The sequence below is a fragment of the Pithys albifrons genome, chromosome 9 (assembly GCF_047495875.1).
Source record: "Pithys albifrons albifrons isolate INPA30051 chromosome 9, PitAlb_v1, whole genome shotgun sequence".
NCBI classification, from domain to species: domain Eukaryota; kingdom Metazoa; phylum Chordata; class Aves; order Passeriformes; family Thamnophilidae; genus Pithys; species Pithys albifrons.
The window spans coordinates 4,468,592-4,488,680 of record NC_092466.1 but is presented as its reverse complement, the minus strand read 5'-3'; the positions used below and the strand labels follow the sequence as shown (position 1 = coordinate 4,488,680).

Below are 20,089 nucleotides of genomic sequence, written 5' to 3'. Positions count from 1 at the left end.
ATCTAAACCTCTTCTGGCCCAGCCTGAGGCCATTCCCTCTCCTCCTGTCCCTGTTCCCTGGAGCAGAGCCCGACCCCCTCCCCTCCCGCCCTACCCCCGTCTCTCCCGCCTGGCAAGGATTGCAGAGCCAGAAGGTCCCCTCTAAGTCTCCTTTTCTCCAAGCTGAGCCCCCACCAGCTCCCTCAGCTGCTCCTGCTGCTCCAGCACTTCCCCAGCTTCATTCCCTTCTCTGGACATTCTCCGGGCCTTCAATGTCCTTCTTGCCATGAGGGGCCCAAAACTGAGCCCAAGACTCGAGGTGTGGCCTCACCAGAGCCCAGGACAGGAGGACAATACAAAGATAAGAACCTCTCACTAGAGCCTTGCAGACCAAAACTTCTCCAAGTTCTGCTGTGTGGGGATTACGAGTTCATGTCCCACTGACAGGAGAATGAAATGGATTATGATCAGGCATTGGAATGGGCTGTCCAGAGAGGTGGTGGATTCACCATCCCTGGAGATTTTTAAATGCAGATTGGCCGTGGCACTGAGTGCCATGATCTGGTAAATGGACTGGGGTTGGGCCAAGAGTTGGACTTGATGATCTCGGAGGTCTTTTCCAACCCAATCGATTCTATGATTCTATGATTCTATGATTAGATCAGATATCATGTTTCTGTCCAATAGAATTAAGTATTAGACTTTTCACTCTGACAATGAGTAGAGGATATTACACTTAAAGAAGTTCTATTTTAGCTAAAGGCTAGAACTGTACTGTATAAATAATATTAATGTCTCATTTACTACTTTCTCTCCTCACACCTTCTTCAAACTGAAGGAAATTCCATCCTGGCTGATGCATCACTGCATCCATGCAGCATCACAAGCTGTGAAATAGGAAAGATTAGCCTGTCCTCTCAGAGCTGTCTCTGAAACCAAGCAGAGAAACTTCTGCCTCCAAAAATTCCCCAGAGCAGAAGCTTTCCTAACGTGCCTGGCACTCCAGTGCTCACAGGATACCAAGAACATCAATTTAGAAGAGTGGTTGAAAGTATGTAAATGTGCATTAAAAGGGAGAAAAATGTATAGAAGCAAGTTCAAAGTACATTACATTGAGTGGAAATATTTGTTTTGGCCTCAGTAAACTCCCCATCAACTCTTTAATTGCAAACATGTGATTATTTTATGAGTCAAAGGCCTTTTCCTGAATTAGAGCCTCTTTAGCAGACTTTACTGGGACTCTTTTGGTAACAGTGTGGATATAGTAAGGCAGTTAATTGTTTATGGAAATGCAATACTGAAAACATATTTCATATTTGATCTTCTCATACCCGTTTCCTTCAAATGGCACAATAAGTCACCCGAAATGTCACTGTGTTTGTGTTTGTACAAACTGCCAAAGCCAATTGATGACAACAGTCAGTCAGGGCTTTATTAACAACCATCAGGACTGTAAAACATTTCCCCAGTTACATTCACCAACAGTTCTTATTGACAATTCCTGTTTGTGACTACCAATTATTTACCTTATTAGTGACCTGAAAAACACTGCAGGCAGCCTTTGAAGAAACCCCACAAAACTGGTTTCTGATTCCTCCCTTTTGCAGAAAAGGTGTATTAAATGTAGGTCTAAGTGCCATCTACACTCGTGGGAGGCAAAAAGGCTCTCTCTCAATCAGTGTGTTTCAGGTTAGGACTCCTCATTATCCTCTGCAGAGATTACAGAGTCACCGAGGTTGGGAAAGACCCTTAAGGTCATTGAGTCCAACTGTTAAACTAACAGAACCAGGTTCTCTGGAAACTACCTCATCCTTGAGCTTGGAGAATATCAGTCAGAGACCATCACCCTGGCATTCCATGCAATCCATCACCCTGGCATTCCATGCAAGCCATCGCCCTGGCATTCCATGCAATCCATGATGTTGGCTTGACCTACTTCAATCTTCCCCATTTGGTTGTTTCACCCTCAGATCAAGCTGTTCAATGGGGAACATGCACAGTGCTCTTCAATGTTCTCTGTTATCACCACATCAAGCCCACAAACAGCTGACCATAAAGTGACATCCAACACTTCTGGGGCACTTGGAGCCTGGCTTGTCCAAAGAGGAGTCTAATCCATCCACATGGATTTCACAATTAACACTCCTCTTTCCTAAGAAAGAACGATCTGGTTCTGCTGTTTGAAAGACAGGGTTGTACTCAAATGTCCATCTCCAAACATTTCAACAGCTTCCTGCACTGCATGAATACATAATTTAAATATTTTAAACTGTAAAACAATCCTGACTTCTGCACAATGAGCATTCCTATTGACTGGAAGTAGAATATCAAATGCTCTTCTACAAGAAAAAAATTGGAACTATAAATTTCACCTCCCTAACCAAAGAGTTCTATTAAAATAATCTGACACTGAGAAAATTCCTCCCTCTCACAAAGACTTGACATATTGCAGTGCAGCATATTGGCTCTAAAACATGGCCCAGGGAACAGCCTCTCCTCCTCCTTCAGTGTTTTTGATAAATAACTTCAAAGACCAGCATTTCTTTAAGATGGTTGGCTGTGAAGTAGCTACAAAAAGTGACAATAATGTAAAGGTTATGGGGTGGGGTTTTTTCTGTTTTTTGTTTGGTTTTGGGTGGGGGTTTTTTGTGGCTTTTTTTTTGTTTTATTTTGTTTTGGTTTTATTGTTGTTTTTTGTTGTTTGTTTTTTTTTTATGTTGACTCTGACAGTTGTTCTATTTTGCACTGAAGTTCTAAGAACAGTTTTGAGGATGTAAGACTTGTTGCAATGCAACCCGCAATCTTCTGCTTACCACCAGCAGAAGGTAATTAGTATCTAATGAGCTCTAAATAAATTATTTTGACACAGAGGAAAACAGAAATTGTGAGAGCATAAAGACAGTCCACAACTGACCAGCTCTCAGACACAGTCACAAGATTTTTACTTGTAGGAAAAGTGCAAAAACATTCTGTTTTAAAGCCATGGTTTTTTTCCCCAAGATGTTTCTAACCTGACCAACCTGTCCTTCTGCAATGACAACCTAAAACACATTTTATTTTATTGTTCTTGACAGTAATTATGCCAATTGAGTTTCTACTTGTCTAATCCCTGTGCTCAGGAATATAGGCCATGAAATCTCTACCAAAATAAATGTGTGACTCAGTACACAATTGCTCAATAAAAACGAGGGGTGATTCATGCAGTATAAATACCCTGAAAATTCAGCACACAGCAAATGATTCACACACATCAAGTCCAAACATATTATCTTTATATTTGAAGACAAAGTGGGCAGAAATATTTCTTCAGGACATCCCACACTTATGTCTGTGGTGATATGAAGCAAGATTAAAAACAATAACACAAACAAGACCAAGGCTGGCTGTTGGAAGCTAAAGGAACAAGATTACCAAGGCTGGTAGATTTAAAATTATACTAACAGTGGTTTTGGAAAGTTCCTGATGATTTTCATAACTGTGAATATGGAATTGTACTCTATAGTTTATTCTGATTCTCCAAAATCACTGAAATACATGATGGCTAAATCAGGGTAAAATCTGAAAGGAGGCACCACTGTGGCATTCAGCTCTCAAATATACATGGAAGAAAAATAAAGTGAAAATACTCCCTCTGTCCTGTAGAATCACCTGTTTAAGGTACAAATTAAGAATTGCAGATTTGAACAGATTGCTGCTTTTCATAGATTAAATCAGGGGAAAATATTTTAAAAATACATTCCAGACATCATTTAATGATATTAAGAGGTGGAATCCAGATTCTAGAAGAGCTGAAAAAGCTGCACCCTCCATCCACCAGCCTCTTTGCCTACCTGCCTCATTTCCTTGTAGTTGTGATGCTTGAAGTCCAGATTATCTGTGGTTGTCATTTCATTTCTTCTGTGGTAATAATTATTTGGGTCTGAGAAAAGAAATAAAAGAATTTCAAATATGGAATTTTATGTGCCATGTGAAAAAGGTGAGATCTGAATTCCACTCCACTACAGGTACTTAGAGCAGGTTTTCTAAAGCAAAGCTCAACCATCTAATTGAAAATATTTCTAATTAATGCACAAATGAACTCACATAGATGCAAATAGAAGTCAGGAGGCATCAGCTTTCCAGGCAGCTACTCTGCCCAAAAAAACTAAACCTCAAGAGAAAAGCAGAAGGGCAGCCTGGGGGCTGCAGAGCAAGGAGAAGACCCTGGAAAATGATGAGTCAGATGCAAGATGAAAGAGTGGAAGAAAAATCAAATTAGAGGAAAAAGCCACAGTAAATGCTTTGCGTCCACTTGATTAATTTATTGTTGCAAGGAATTATCTATTCATTTTCTTGATGAGGATTTTCAGAGTCTATGCCCTGCAAAAATACAGAAAGGATCCACTGTGTGTATTAAGCATTCCTGATTATCTTCCCAAACAGCTTTTGTGGAAGTCAGAGGTCTTTGTTATTTAAAAATTAGCATATTTACTTCTTATTAATATTGTTTCTAGTTTGTGGATTTTGAAATATCAAAGGAGAATATTTGGATAGAACAAAGTCTTTTGTCTCCTTGACATTCCAGGCCATTCACCTGGAAAAAAAATAAAAAACAAACCAGGCCAAGACTGTTGTGGCTCAGCTTTAAACTTCCTGATGGATGTGCTCCTAATCTAATCTATTATGATTTATTTTCAGAGACAAACAAGTCTATTTGGAAAAGATCAAACACATTCCTTAATTTGCCATATCTGGGACATCTGGAATTTTGAGTAATCGTTTGTCAAGCCAGTGGTTGTCAGGCTCTTATGAAAAATTGTTTTCCTTCACACAGAATCAACTTCATTGGTTTAAAATTATTGGGGGAAAAAAGTGAAATATGGAGGTCTAATTATCGCCTTGTCTTATTGCAACACAATCAAAAGACACTGTCTCTAGAGAAAAAAATATTATTTTTTTAAACATTATCCTCCACAGCTGTGATTTTTTCTGGGGGAAAGAGCATAATTCTTAGTAGGAAGAACACATAGTTGATAGCCTGCAGTGACAAACACTTAATGAAATTGCAGAAAATTCATAAAATAACTTCACATTTTTAAACTTTGTATTTCTGACATTAAACCCCATAAATATTCCCATAAAATTCTAAAAGCTTTGGATCTTTTTAACTATTTAAGTAATTTGTGGAATGAAACAGGCAAGTTCCACTAAGCTTCACAGCAACATTACCCACGTTCTCTACCACTTATTGAATCTTTGTTCCCATGATTGTCTCCACTTCCATTTCCTAATCTGCAGCAGAAATGCTGGAAGGTCAATTGGAAGCTGCTCTACAAATAGGATTGAAAAATGTCCCCAAACCCTTTTGCCTCAACATAGTGTGGTTGTTCGATGCAGTTTGTCCTTTCCAGTGAGAACTTAATTCTGTAAAATGCCACTTGGAAATGGACTTGAATTTGATCTTAATCACAGAATCATGGAATAGTTTTGATTGGGTTGGACCTTAAAGATCATCCCATTCCAATCCCCCTGCCCTGGGCAGGGACACCTCTCACCAGCCCAGGTTGCTCCAAGCCCTGTCCGACCTGGCCTGGGACACTCCCAGGGATGGGGCAGCCACAGCTTCTCTGCCCAACCTGTGCCAGGGCCTATAGGCAAGAAGTTCCTCCTAAGATCTAATCTAAAGCTGCCTTTTTTCATCTAAAAGCCACTTCCCCTTGTCCTATCACTGCATGCCCTTGTAATCAGGTGAGGGAACAATATTTTTCTGTTTATTAAAACAAAATGTTTTGAAGAATCAAGAGCATTAAGTTTCACATAACTGACCTGCATTTTTAATTTTTTTTCCGGTCTCACTGCAGGGTAAAGTGATGCAAGTCCATGACAGCAACAATGCTGTACTAACTCTGCAGATGCCTCTGGAAAGCCAAACCCTTAAAGGTCATCCCATGTTAATTTGTAGAAATTATTCATTAATATGTTGATGACTGAGAAATGGAAATCATAAAAAACACCCCACTTCTTCCCAGACAATTCGTTTAATGTGCCACAGAATATCTTCATAATTGAAAAAATATCCCTCTGTTGGAAAAATATAAAAATAAACATCATAAAACTGTCAGGATGTTGAAGATTTTCTGTATCACCGCAAGCCAAAATATACAGCAACCGATTTTTTTCCTAACACTTTAATCCCATTCCTTTCAACGTCTGGCACTTTTTCCATACATCAAACACTAATATCATGGGAATGACTGTGAATGCTGTAGAATTGGTGGAAACTTGAAATAATTGTAAAGTGAGAATGATTGTGTCTCTGGCCCTTCCTCGACAACAGAGCCCAATTTGACAGTTCCCCAGAGAATTAACACTCGTGTTTTGCCAGGCTCTGCTGTGCTCTGGATCACTGGATTTCTGCTGCAGCAGGAATACAGAGTAGAACACTTAAAGCAAAAATTTACAAAGGAATACAAGGCTAGTGCACAGCTGGATGGGTCCACTTTGGCAAAAATTCTTTAATAAAACAGACAAGAAGAGACTTAGAAACTCACAGAAGAGTTATAATAGAAATACAATCATTTATTCATAGGAATTCCTCAGACAATCTCTTTTTTCTCCCAAGGAGAAAAGATCCTGCAAAACTGTGACATTTCAATTTATACAAAGCAACACTTTAGCTTTTCCTACCACTAATATGTCTTTCCATCACCAGCAGAGTTAATGAAGTTTGCCAATAGAGGCATCTTGTTCCTTTCATCCTTTTATTCCTTCAAAAGATGGACAAGTGACCAGGAAGCTGTAAAATGACAGACTCACAGAATGGCCTGGGTTGGAAGTGACCTTAAAATTCATGTACTTCCAAGCCCCTTGCCGTGGGCAGGGACACCTTCCACCAGCCCAGGTTGCTCCAAGCCCCATCCGACCTGACCTGGGACACTTCCAGGGATGGGGCAGCCACAGCTTCTCTGCCCAACCTGTGCCAGGGCCTGCCCACCCTCACAGGGAAGGATTTCTTCCTAATATCCCATCTAACCCTGCCCTCTGGCAGTGGGAAGATATTGCCCCTTGTCCTGTCACTTCAGGCCCTTATAAATAATCTCTCTCCATCTGTCTTGTAGCTCCTTCAGGTACAAGTTCACAATTAGGTCACCTCAAAGCTTTGTCTTCTACAGACTGAACAGTCCTCATTTTCTCAGCGTTTCCTCACAGCAGAGATGCTCCATCCCTCTCATCATCTTCATGCCCCTTGGACTTGCTCCAGCAGCTCCATGTCCTTCCTGTGCTTTGCTGAGCTGGAAGCTGCACTCCTGGTGGGTAATGCCCAACTATTTTCCAGCATCAGGACTCTGAGAAGTGCCCATAACAAGCCCCAGAGAGCCCCAACTGCTCAGCAGTTTGACACATAGAAGGGATTTCCTGTTCTACCACAGCTCAACACGGCACCTCAACCAGGGGAGCCCTGATGCTTTCTGTGGCTTTCCAGGTAGTTTGGTCACCACAACAACGTCTGCTGATCTTTTTAACTCCTTTACTTTTCAGTGTTCATGTAACTGGCACTAGAAAGGTATGAAGCGAGCTCTGTGATGTCTTGAAATCAACACTCACAAAGCAATATTTTCAAAAGGCTCTCATTTAATAAGTAAAATTTGTGTCCATTCCCAACACAATTTGTTCCTACGTTTCATTTCTCACAGAATTGCTGCTGTGAGCTGTGGGGTATCGTATTAAAGGAGCTTTGCAAGGTGGTGCTCACATGGTGCTCCAAATGTAGGAGATGATGAAGTCAATCCAAGTGATTCAGAGACACTTTTAATAAAAAGAACCTCCTGGTCTCAATCCTTTAGATTGCCTTAAAACCCTCAATGTGCTATTTTGCAAATTACTGATTTTTTTTTTTAATTTCTGTGTAATGTAAGTGAATTTGACTTGTCTTCACAGAATTGAACATCTCACAGACAGCACATGTGTGATCTTGAAATAAATCCACTGGCAGCCATATCAGGGGATTCCAAATTTTCTTCCCCATGATGTGTTTCATGGAAGTCTCATGAGCATTAACATCACACTTTAAATCAGCAAGGAAAAAATCAGCAATGAAATAGTATTTTTTCAACTATGAAATGATTATTTTCTATATGTGTTGATGTAGAGTCAAATATATAACAACCAATTCCAGTTAAACATAATGACTGATAATAATGACTAAGAGGAAACTCAAACTCTTAATCTACAATAGTTGCTTCTTAAAGGTTTTCTACCAACAGTTTATCATTCTTATGATTTCCTGCAGCTTCATTCTGATAATAATGGGAATTCTGAGCATTCTTAACATCTCTTCAGAATGGTACACACTTCATTTTACAAATAAACTATGAAATAAAGCCATTTAATGACACCCACTGTATTGCTGGGGGATGCTGCACATCTGTCTTGATGTGTGTGGAGAAACAGAACATGACCTTTCTCAGATTTACTGCATTTGGTCTCATTTTTATTCAGTCTTTGCTCAAACTCACAAAAAATTTGAAGTTGTCTGAGATTAAGTTTTAGCTCTGTGATGTTAAAAGCAGAACCCAAAGACAGACTATCCCTCTAAGGAGGAATTTAACTCTCAGAAGTAATTTGCTGAGTTTAGTACTGCTGTTTACATGGCCACTTATAATGAAAGATCCTTGTAGAAAGTCACATTTTTATACAAAATGAACACAATTCTAGACTTGGCCAGGCAGCCTGGCATTAAGAGAGAAGCAATGAAAATAGGATTGAATCCACTGCAAAACACAGCACTCCATTACAGACTTGTTAAAGTTCATTTTTTATCTTGGGTTGGAAGTGATGGCATAATCATGGTACCAGTGATAGTTTTCTATAGAAGAACTATTAAAAATTAAATTTCATCACAAATTTATTCCATTACAATAATTGCCTATTGCCTTGAATACTCTACAATATAAATAAATGCATGAAGAGCTCAGCTCATTTTCTCTCTCCTGTCTCAGGGTACTTTTGATCATATGCAATTTCTTTTTGACTTTCCCTACGTTTGAGAAAGAAAAGGCAAGGAAAGTACATCCATCCCTCTGAGGCAACTGCAAAAGATTGTGTGTGTCAGTCTGCATCTATGTAAATACCAACATTTTGGAGAGTGGAGAGAGAATTAAATGCTTTTGTTTTTTGTCTTCTTTTTAGCCCAGTGAGAAATGGCAGCTCTGATCATCTGCTACAGGTAGGATTTTCTGGCATCTTTCATCCATAGATAAATGCCTTTCACTTGGTGAAACAGCAAAATCATTTCTGTTGCCCAAAAGACATTACTGACACAATTGGATAACACAGCTTCTTTTTACAGAGCTACTGTAACAGTCTAGAAAAGGTTGTTTGTCAAACTAGCCTACAATACACCAAAAATATATGTTACGGTTAAGATATAAGCATTTCACTGCTAAAAATTAAAATTATCTTATACCTATTTGATAACCACAAATTCTCTGTTCCAATTATCCAAGTGGTGTTTTTTCATGATTTGTCCAACTTTTAGTGCATCCAGCACATGCAGCAGGTTTTATGGACAGAGCCTTCCCCACAGGAATAGGTTCTGTCTGTCTTTAACCATTTCCATCTCATTCTGCCAGTGCTAACAAGCTTTCCTAGAATATTAATATCTTATTCAGGTTTCTTCTTTATCTTTTATACTTTCTCCTCATTCCTTTATTATCCTCCCTTGTGAGCCTGCATGATGGAAAGCTGATACAGAGCACAGACTGAATGTAAATGGTTTAATTTATTCAGAGATTAATAAAGACATAGAATATAAAATTACAAGTCTAAAAGACATGAAAAGAAATTCACAGTCATGGAAAACGGCTTTCTTTCTTTCTACCCTTCTTATTTTTGGGAGGGGGGTACTTCCCTATTCCCCATGTGCCTGTACATTGTTATTGCCTCAGGAGCATGTGGTGCCTTGGAACTCTAAAATGACCAAACTGGTCCTTCTGGCAACTCAGTTTCTTGTATTTTCACACTCAGGGTGCAAAACAATCAAACTCACACACAGTGTTCAAAGAACTAGAGCATCACATCTTCTGTGGGTCTTTGGCCTTTGGAAAGGTGTGGGAATTAACAGAGCTCCACCTCCAATTTTGATTCATTTAGGAGACTTTGCTCAGTTTTATGGAAGGAACTGTCAGGAAAGAACCCTTGATTTCTGTCACACGAACAATGCGGGGTATTAGGGCAGTGCTGTCAAAGTCGCTGCTCCCATGGCCAAACCATTCCATTATCCAACTTGGAACGAGCAAGATGGCACCAATAAAGGGTGAGGAATCCACTCAGAGGGAACTGCAAAAAATGCCTTGTCCTACAGGAAGAAAACGTGCGTGGAAAGGCCTCTCCAACCTGAGGAGCAGCTTTGTTTGGAGGGCCTTGCGTGCCATGAATAAAATGAGCGAGAAGAAAGAAATGTCAGTTCTTTCTGAGCTAAAAAGATGGGTCAGCACTTATCAAAACCTATTAGTTCTTTCAGTCCAATTACATTTTGAATGAACACACCCCACTCCCATTATGTTTCTCAATGAATGATTCTGGTATTTTCTTTCAGGAATATACTGAATCAGCCACTGTGGGCAATTAACTCAATAAATGACTACCAGGAGGATGCACTGATGTTGTTTCCACGCTAATCCAAGATCTGTGACAAGCTGTAAGAGCACTCAGAACAGCCATGGTGGGACTGCAGATGTGTTCTCACCTTCACCCACTGGCACAGCCCCTTGAAGCTGAAGGGTGACAAATGCTCAGCAGAATTTGGCCCTGTATGGCTGTATATCCAAGAAAAAAATCCAGAGTAAACAAGTTTTACTTAATAAAAATCACCTTCCCAAATACTGACATTTTTGCTCTTTCCTCTTTAGGTACAGTTTTAGGGAATAGAAAAGAACCATGAGAATCTCCCCACAAAGTGCCCTCCAAAATTATTTGAGTGCCATCTTTGTTATCCCTGTGCCACCTCTGTCATCCCTGGAGACCTCTCTGTGTGTCCTGTGTGCCAGTAAGGTCATGGTGCTGAAGAAATCCTCACTTTTCCTTCATACCCTGGTTTATACATGGTGGATCCTTTGCAAACCTGCCCAGGATTTGGGATAGATCCCTGTTTCCTGAAAGTCCTCACAATAGCTGAAGGGAAGAACTGGTTGTGGAGTTGCCTGTCCAGGGTGAGAGGTACAACGGGAACCAACCAACCCACAGAGCTGAACGTTCTATACCCATGGCTAAAAGCAATCAGAATCCTACTGAAAACATAAAAATTCAGAAGCACAGGGCACCCCTGGGCACTGCCATGAAATCCAGGATGTATTTTTTACCCAGAGAAAAGCAGTTGTCTATGTATTGTTAAATTTCTTTGCTTTGTGGTAACACACCTACAAAGTTTTGTTACAGCACTTGCCCCCCAAAATTGTCTTTGTCAGAGAATTACTCCTTCCATGACCCAAACTGTTGTTTTTCTGTTTGTTTGGGGTTTTTTTCCTTGAGTATTTAAATATCTAAAGGACAAAAATCAGGCTACCCCTGCTTGGCATGTGGAGACTCTACATCAACAGCAGAACTGGAGACAGTAAGAGCCTTAACAGAAGCAGAAACAGGTAAAGCAACTCTGGACAGCTCTGGTATTTCTGAAAACACCACTCATAGCCCTCTGTAAATAATACCCAAGGTGCCAGAATTTGAGATAAAAGGAAAAAAAATCCAGCAGATCAGAGAAGTGGAATGAATAGCCAGTGACTTAGAAAAGGTTTGAGCAAACAAGTTTTTACATGTTTATATACTTAACACACACACACACACACACACACACGAAGACATAAATCCACCACAAGACTATTTACAATGTCCTGAACAGAATCACAGCTTTGCCAGAATTTACAGTATTGAATGTTTGTTTTAGGAGGTTTTATTGTGTGGTCTCCCATAGCATGGGACCATTTACCTTCATTTTTGACTTACCAAGGATCGTGCTGGATTTAATAGTACTTGGAATTTGACAGAAATTCCTTACATCCCCACTTCCCCTTCTTCCCCCCTACAAGATAAGCACTAGTTCAGTCAGATTATTTGCCTTCAAAATATTTCACAGAAGTTCTATGGCCTATATAATAAAATAAAATAAAAAAATTAAGAATTAGGCTTTAGAATTATAATTGTTCTTTCTTTCCTTAGGAGCTTAAGACACCTGCAAGTGACTGTCCCAACACATGATCCTATTGCCTCCCTAGTACATGTGCACTCAGTAAGATTAATTGCATTGCATTTAAGCCTAAACAACAAAGAAAATCTTGTTATATCACCCATGCAATCTTGTTTTATTAATAAAGCCACTTACAGATATTATGGCACTGCATATGAAAAGTTACCCTGATACAATCAGTGATTCTGGACTGATATTTTCATTTCTTTTTGCATTACTCCACTCACTAAACCATCACATCAAAAGCAAAGGAAATGACATTTCTGAGTCTTGGCACAGAGCCATGCCAACGTCAGCTGAGAAGGGCCCTTACCTGGCAGAGGACAGCCCAAGATTTCCAGTCTCAGGCAGATGCTGCCTTCCTGGAACCAGGAGCGTGGGTTTATACGGATGTAACGGGCAACCAGCGGCACCGGCAGCATGTTGAGAACTGGGATCTCTTTCTCACTGTTTCCTTCAAAAATCTGTGCAGGCCAAACACAGGACAAGGGCAAGATCAGTCGTTCAAAATGCCTTTTAGCAGTTTGGGGAAGAGAAACAAATGAAATTGCCTGGGACAGCCCCAGGTTGATGGTGGCTCAGGCCAGAGCTGCTCTTCAAAGAGCACAATCCCTTCCCTTTGTGCTCCTTGGAGCTGGAGCTCCAAACCCTCTCACTGGAAACAGGGATGAGATGTGCCCAGGGATTAGCAAACCAATGCCAAGCCTGGCATGGGCCATGCAACAAGAAATACATCCTAGCACAGGCAGACACATCCAGGCTTGCCAGAAGGGGTAACTCTGGGTCCCTTTCTGTGTGATTTGCTTTTAAAATCAGTGGGACCACTGGGAGGTGTTGCCTTTAAGTCCTACACTGACTACTCTGGAAAATTAAAACTCCACATGGCCAGCCCCTGCTTTCCCACATCTGTTCTTCTTCCTAAACCTCCTGTTTCCTGATACTCACCACATCTCCAGATTCATTTCTGACAGCAGTCCATGCGTGGCTGTCGTTGCTCACCAACACTCTGTAAGAGGTCACCCAGTTACTCCTGGAAAAAGACAAAGAGTAACTAAGTTATTTTTCATAATTTAGAATGACTGAACTTTGTTTAATATAATCGAGCTTGTAAGGCTGCTAGCAATGAAAATTCCACTGGGCAAAGTCATGTCAACAGCTGGCTGCAAAAATGACATGCAAATCCAGATTCAACAGACAATTCAAAAATCATAGCACGCAGAAGCAAAACCCCAGTGAGATAATATTCTGGTATTTCAGGAGGTGAGACTTTACTGCTCTCCTTTCCTTTTATATGCAGAGTTTGGGATAAATGGCTTATCTAGAACAGATTTATACAGTGTTCAAAAATCATCTTTTCAGCTACAGAACATTTATTAGTTCTCCTGTTATTATCAGAGAGGATGGAAAAAAGTAATAAATCCTCTAGGATGAAATGTCTGTGAATGTCAACCACCAAAATTTCCATTTCTTTCAATACAAGAATAACTGGAGCCTGCAGTCATTCTTGTATTTATTAGCAAGAGATAAGGACAGAGAGACAATTCTGTCTCTGCACAGCAGAGTCCAATTGATCACACCACTAGTGCACTCCTACAATATCCAGATCAATCCTCAGCAGGCTGATCTTTCTAATGGCCTGTTATCTGATTTACAGCAAAACTCCCTTTAATACAAAAAAGCAAAATTTACATTCACTTATGCCTTGTCTGGCTCCAGCTAAGGAAGAGTATGAGGAAAAATAAAATGCTGCTTCCTGTATTCTGGGTGGAGTTAAAGCTATGGAGTTTTTTCACTGCTTGGACATTACCCATGGAGAAGGCTGGAAAAGGTAATACCCAACTCTCATATTTGTAAGAAAAAGCAGCAGGAATTTATTTTTTTTCCTCTAATACCTTCCTGGTTTCTGTAGGCAGGGGCTTGGAGGAGAGTTGTGGTTTGCAGGTAGGTTTGTACCACAAAGTCAGTCCAGGATGATTAAATTCTGTTTTTATGTACATGAACTGATCATGTGCAACCAGCAGGCTCTAGAGCTGTCATTCTTCAACATGGGTTCTTAGCTAATCTACACTCAGATTGCTGGGAGGGAAACCAGGGTAAGGAAAGCTCTTGGGACCAGAGAGAACAGGGGCCATTGGGCAGTTACGGGAGAAGCATCAGAGAATAAAAATTGGAGATCAGGGAGTACCTGGAAGGACAGATACACCTAAGGAAAACTTCCCCTTGTACTGCACCCAAAGAAATACAACTTTGGTTGTTGTTTTGTTTGTTTGTTTTTTTTTTAATCAGCAAATCATATTAGCAAACTACCTATGAACATACACAGAGATTCCACTGTGCTTGTGTTTAAAGGGATGAACCAGCCTTTTTGTGCTCACTGAAGAGAATTAGGCTCCTAGTGAAGACCAAAAAAGGGGCAGGGATGGAGCAAGAGCAAAATTATCAGCCACAAGAAAACCCAGGCTTCATCTTGTACAAAACAGAGACCTTCAGGTAATCACAGAATCCCAGACTATTCTGAGCTGGAAGGGACCCACAAGGATCATCGAGTCCAACTCTTAAGTCAATGGTCCACAGAGGGGATTGAACCCGTGACCTTGGCATTGTTAAAACCAAGTTTTAACCAACTGAGCTAATGCCTAAGCCAATGCATGGCAGCAGAAATAACTTTAGCTTTCCATCCGCTATTTCATTTTCTGAGTAAGAGTGATCCCACTTACACAGAAGATTCAAACTGATGTCCAGGATTACCCAAAAAGTAAGTCTTGACATCAGGTTTTTTGTGCTATTTTTTTCATGCACCTAAAATCAAAGATGAGATAAATGTTTAGTAGGATTTGGAAAATCCCTTCTGTATCTGTATCCTAATGCCCCCAAAAGAAAAAAAAAATGATATCATGTGATTTTGACAAAAAATAAAAGCTGAACAAACCCAGCTCTGTTTTAGACACTAAACCAGCCCTTTGCAAATCTTTCACCGGCCTCCTTCAATGAATAGATCTTGCCATTCATGTTAGATTAAGTGGAAAAATCTTGACTATTGCCAAGCAGACTGAACTTTTTGTTACTGTAATGAAAAGTAGCACACATTTATCACTTGTACCACACACAACTTTTATATTTGGTAAACAACTGTAACAAAGTTAGCAGCACTCTGCAAAGACTAATTGTCTGCCTGTCAAGGGAAGTTCTCCTGGGATAGGAGATTTACTGGGGATCTGTGAAGTGCCATGCTGGCATCTCTAGTACTTGGCTGTAAAATGATGGATGATGTACAACAAAATAAACAGTGACTTCAACATGGTAGATAAGTTTCTACTGACTCTTGCAAAGAACTTTACTTTCTTCCCTCAGCCTCTCCGTGACCATAAGCTGAAGAAAGGCAGATTTACTGCTCGCAAAGAAAGGGGCTCCAGAAGAACTGAAGAGGGACTTTGGGTAAGAACATGGAGTGACAGGACAAGGGTGATGAAAGAAGGCAGCTTTAGGTGGGATATTAGGGAGAAATTCTCCCCTGTGAGGGTGGGCAGGCCCTGGCACAGGTTGGGCAGGGAAGCTGTGGCTGCCCCATCCCTGGGAGTGTCCAAGGCCAGGTTGGATGGGGCTTGGAGCAACCTGGGATAGTGGAAGGTGTCCCTTCCCATGGCAGAGGTGGAATGAGATGACCTTTAAGGTCCCTTCCAACCCAAACCTCTCCATGATTCTGTGAAATGGCCAACAGCAAAACTCCAGGAAGAAGAAAATGGCTTTTTCTGAATTAAAAGAAAAAGCTTGAAAGCACCACTTTGGGGTTTGAATAAGGATGGTGGTGGTGGTGGTTGTGTACATATTCAGTGCAGATTTGGGGGTTTTGGCTGGGTTTGAGGTTGTTGGGTTTTTTTAATATTGGCCATTTGCAAAAACCAGGTTAAATGACCAAAAGAAGCAATGTCATGAATCAAGTAAACTTAATTTTTTCTGAAGTATTACTGAACTTTTTTCACTTCAACAGCACAAATCCTATTAGGAGAGCAAGCACAATACATCCATATTTATTGCTCAAGATCTGCAGTAGGAATTCAAACAGACACTACAGTCACATAAAACCAAGACAACGATGGGCAATCTTTATAATTGAAACTTCTGCAAGAAAATCATGGCATGTGTATAAAGTCTTTAAAAGAACAAGCTCATTTTACCAGCATGAGAAAATATTGTTGTCACAGTAACATTTCTAAGCTGGGACTTTTATTTAATGTATTTGGATTTTCTCACTCCCTAGCATTACAAAGGTTCAAACTTCTCCCAGAGGAAAATGTTTACCAGCCAGTTGTGCACATTTTCCATCCTGAGCAGTAGCAGGTAACGTGCTTTTGAGAAGCAGCCTGCAATTAAAGTACAGGTGGGGCTGCATCCAGCCCTGCACTTCTGCAGTGCAGGACCTCAAAGGGTCATGGGATGAGATAAATCAGCCTAATGCATTAGGGCACACACCATATAGTGGTAACTGTGCTTGCCTAGAAGGAATAAGCATTTTGTTGAGAAGCAGAATAAAAACATCACAGTGACCAGATCCTTCTCTAACTGGCACTATATCCAAAACTGCCTCCAGGGGCTTCAATTCTTCCCCTATTTTTTTTTTCCAATGCCGTTAGAAAAACAGCATCTGATAATATTAAGAATCTCAGAATCACAGAATATGCTGAGTTGGAAGGGATCCACAAGGACCATCGAGTCCAACACTCAGCCCTGCACAGGACCATCCCCAAGAGCTGAGAGGATCATCCAAACCCTCCTGGAGCTCTGGCAGCCTTGGGGCTCCCCACTGTCCTGGGGAGCCTGTTCAGTGCCCATCACCCTCTGGGGGAAGAAGCTTTTTCTAATATCTAACCTAAGAAGGCTGTTGTCAATTCAGATTCCCCTCAGAAATGTCCCCTTCTGCCTGAAAGTCATAACCCCCATGATGGGGAAGAGGAACTCAGTGTGTTTTCTTTTGTTCAGAACATCTGGAAAATGAGCAAAACCTACTCCTCGGGCAGCTGAGTGTCTTCAAATCCCAGATATTTCTACAGCTACACACCAACACAAGAGCATTCAACACACTGAATCTTCTCAATTGCCATGACCTGGTAGACAAGGTGGCTTGGGTCAAAGGTTGTACTCCATCATCTCAGAGGTCTTTTCCAGCCTAACTGATTCAGTTCTTCTAGGAATTGAAGGGTTTAATCCATCCGTGGTGCTTGGTTTATTCATGTAGACATAGAAATCTAAAGCTTTTTGTGGAAATCCATCAGAGAAACACAGCAGCCAAAGCAAAGCCTTGTGCTAGATGTAGCACTGGGGAATGGCATCAGTGTGATTACCTGATGCCACCCAGATGCAGCTCATGGGGTTGGGTTTTGCAGATGTTGCCATGAGTACCCCCAAAAACAGGACTTCGAGCCAAGTTAATGTAGGATAAGATAAAAAGGTACATTCTTTAATGGACAGGCTTGGGGCATTTAGGAACACATGATGACATCTTTGTGCTGCCCCCTTCTTCCTAGAACACTGATTTCCATGGTTTTTATAATATTGCCCACCCAATCCCCAGCTTACACATCTCTCAGTCCAGCCCCAGTCCCACCCCTGTGCCATCCCTCAGGATTTGGGGCTGGGGTCGTGGGACCCTCTGTTCTTCATCAGCTCTTCTTCCTCGGGCTTTGGAGTTTTTCCAGTGTTCTTAGACTCAAGGCTGTTGGTTTATGTTTGGTCCTGTTGTCAGCTCTTGTACCTTGAAGAGAGCCTAAATAGCTAAAAGAATTCGAGCTACTAATCTGTGGTAGGGGTTAGGATGTATAAACAATGAACATAAACTGTTACAAATATGAACACTACATTTGCTACAGTTACTGTGTTCCTAAAATCTATCAAAATGAAAAATCAGAAACCCCTTTGGCATCACAGACATTATTTCTGCAGCACGTCACGTCACATCTTCTTCGGGCCCATCAGAACTGAACAATAAAGCTGTCTAAGGAAGGCTGAAACAGAGTTATAAAGCTTTTCAACACTTAGGATGAAAGCAGCTCTTCTGGTTTCACTCTATAAAATCTCCCCGGACAGACCATATACTCCTAAGAGAAAAATACAGGTGTTTCTTGGGTTTATAGAGCTGAGGAGAAATTCAGGGAAAGTCCTATGCCAGCATACAGAAAAAAGTGCATTAATTACAGAGCTCTTTCTTGGCAGAAAATGAGGCACTACAGAAGTTATTGTGTGAGAATTCACAAGAGTTCAAGGGGAGCTCCAGTTCATCAGGCTCTCTCACGAAGTGCCACTACCAGGACTGCTTCCTGAATTTCATCAGTGCTAAAAAGGATCATAAGGTACAGATTTGACAGGAATCTTTTGGATTCAGGTGCATCTCATTAATGATTCTTTTTAAAATGTATTCCAGTCTTATCTCTTTAGAAGGAACTCATCTGAAAAATCTCAGTATCCACTGCCAACATTAATCAACTCCTTTCAGAGAAAGTAAATGCAAAAATCAAAATATGATTCAAATTCACTTAATGTGGTACATTTTAAAATTATTACTAATTACCTGGGCTTTATCTGTAATGCATTAGCTTTAGAGAAGGCTTATTTGAACAGCTTCAATTTCAAATTCAGCTTCTTGTGATGTATGGAAATGTCCTGCTTTTCCATTTTCATCCAAAAAACAGACAAGCTGAGGGATTAAGCGACTTGCCCAGGGACAGAGAGGAAACCTGAATCAAAGCAGAGAATTAAAGCAGATCTCCTACAGCCTTGACAGGTTCCTGTCCCAATAATCAGCTTTCCCTTATCTAACAGCAGCATCAGGCTCCTGGGCGGAGGGAAAGACATCAGGACAGCACCACAACAACAAAGCATCTTTCAGCCTTGCCTTCCCCGAAACAACTTACTGACTTTTCCTCATGTGTACGAGACACGAGGCTGAATCCCACCCCAGCAGAGCACACAGGGAGTGTGGAATGGGAAGCAGGGAAGGGATGCCAGGCTGGTTACTGCCAGGCTCCAGCAGGCAGTGCATCAGCTGAGACTTGGCACTATTTGGGTACGGGGTTATTTTGTTTGAATTGTGTCTGCTGCGTGTAATGTCTTAAGGCCAAGCATCTCAGTCATGAAAAGCTGAATAAGCAACAAGTGGAGTAAAGCTGATACTTTGATCCTAGTCTCTAAGGATACTTTTCCACACCAATGAAACCCCACATGATTTGAGATAAAGGAGGAATGTTGAAATGTTCTGGTCAGCAGAAGCTCAAGCCCACAGTGGCAGAGATGGGCTACAAAGATGAGTAAAGACTGAGGAAAACTGGGGTTGTTCAGCCTGAGGAATAGGACTCTGGGCTGACTTTATGGCACCTTCCAGTGCCTAAGAGAGCTCCAGGAGAGCTGGAGAGGGACTTGGGACAAGGGATGAAGGGACAGGACAAAGCAGAAAGGTCTCCCACTAACAGAGGGCAGGGTTAGATGGGATGTTAGGAAGAAATCCTTCTCTGTGAGGGTGGGCAGGCCCTGGCACAGGGTGCCCAGAGCAGCTGTGGCTGCCCCATCCCTGGAAGTGTCCCAGGTCAGGTTGGATGGGGCTTGGAGCAACCTGGGCTGGTGGGAGGTGTCCCTGCCTGTGCCAAGGAGGTGGAACAAGATGGTCTTTTAGGTCCCTTCCAAGCCAAACCATTCTAGGATTCTTGAGATGCTGGGAATGAGATAGGCAAACAGTGGCAGAATTCACAGTAACATCATCTACAATGGACCTGGCTCCAACTGAGCATATTATTCTTCTGCTGTCATGATAATCTGATTTATCTGCAACACAAAATCCTAAAATTAATATAAAATAGTACCAGTCAGGCAAACAAATGGGTATCCTCCAATAATATATAAATG

General features: G+C 41.1%; 1 protein-coding gene across 1 annotated transcript in view; it reads right to left on the bottom strand.

Moving 5' to 3' along the window:
• The window catches only part of CPXM2 (carboxypeptidase X, M14 family member 2), a 76,753-nt gene that overhangs the window by 17,897 nt on the left and 38,767 nt on the right, over positions 1–20,089 (bottom strand). The window contains exons 4-6 of the mRNA XM_071563334.1: positions 13,145–13,229; positions 12,513–12,663; positions 3,810–3,898 (exon numbers count right to left, since the gene is read on the bottom strand). Of these exons, the coding sequence (XP_071419435.1) occupies positions 3,810–3,898; positions 12,513–12,663; positions 13,145–13,229 (325 nt within the window). The remainder of the gene's footprint in view (positions 1–3,809; positions 3,899–12,512; positions 12,664–13,144; positions 13,230–20,089) is intronic.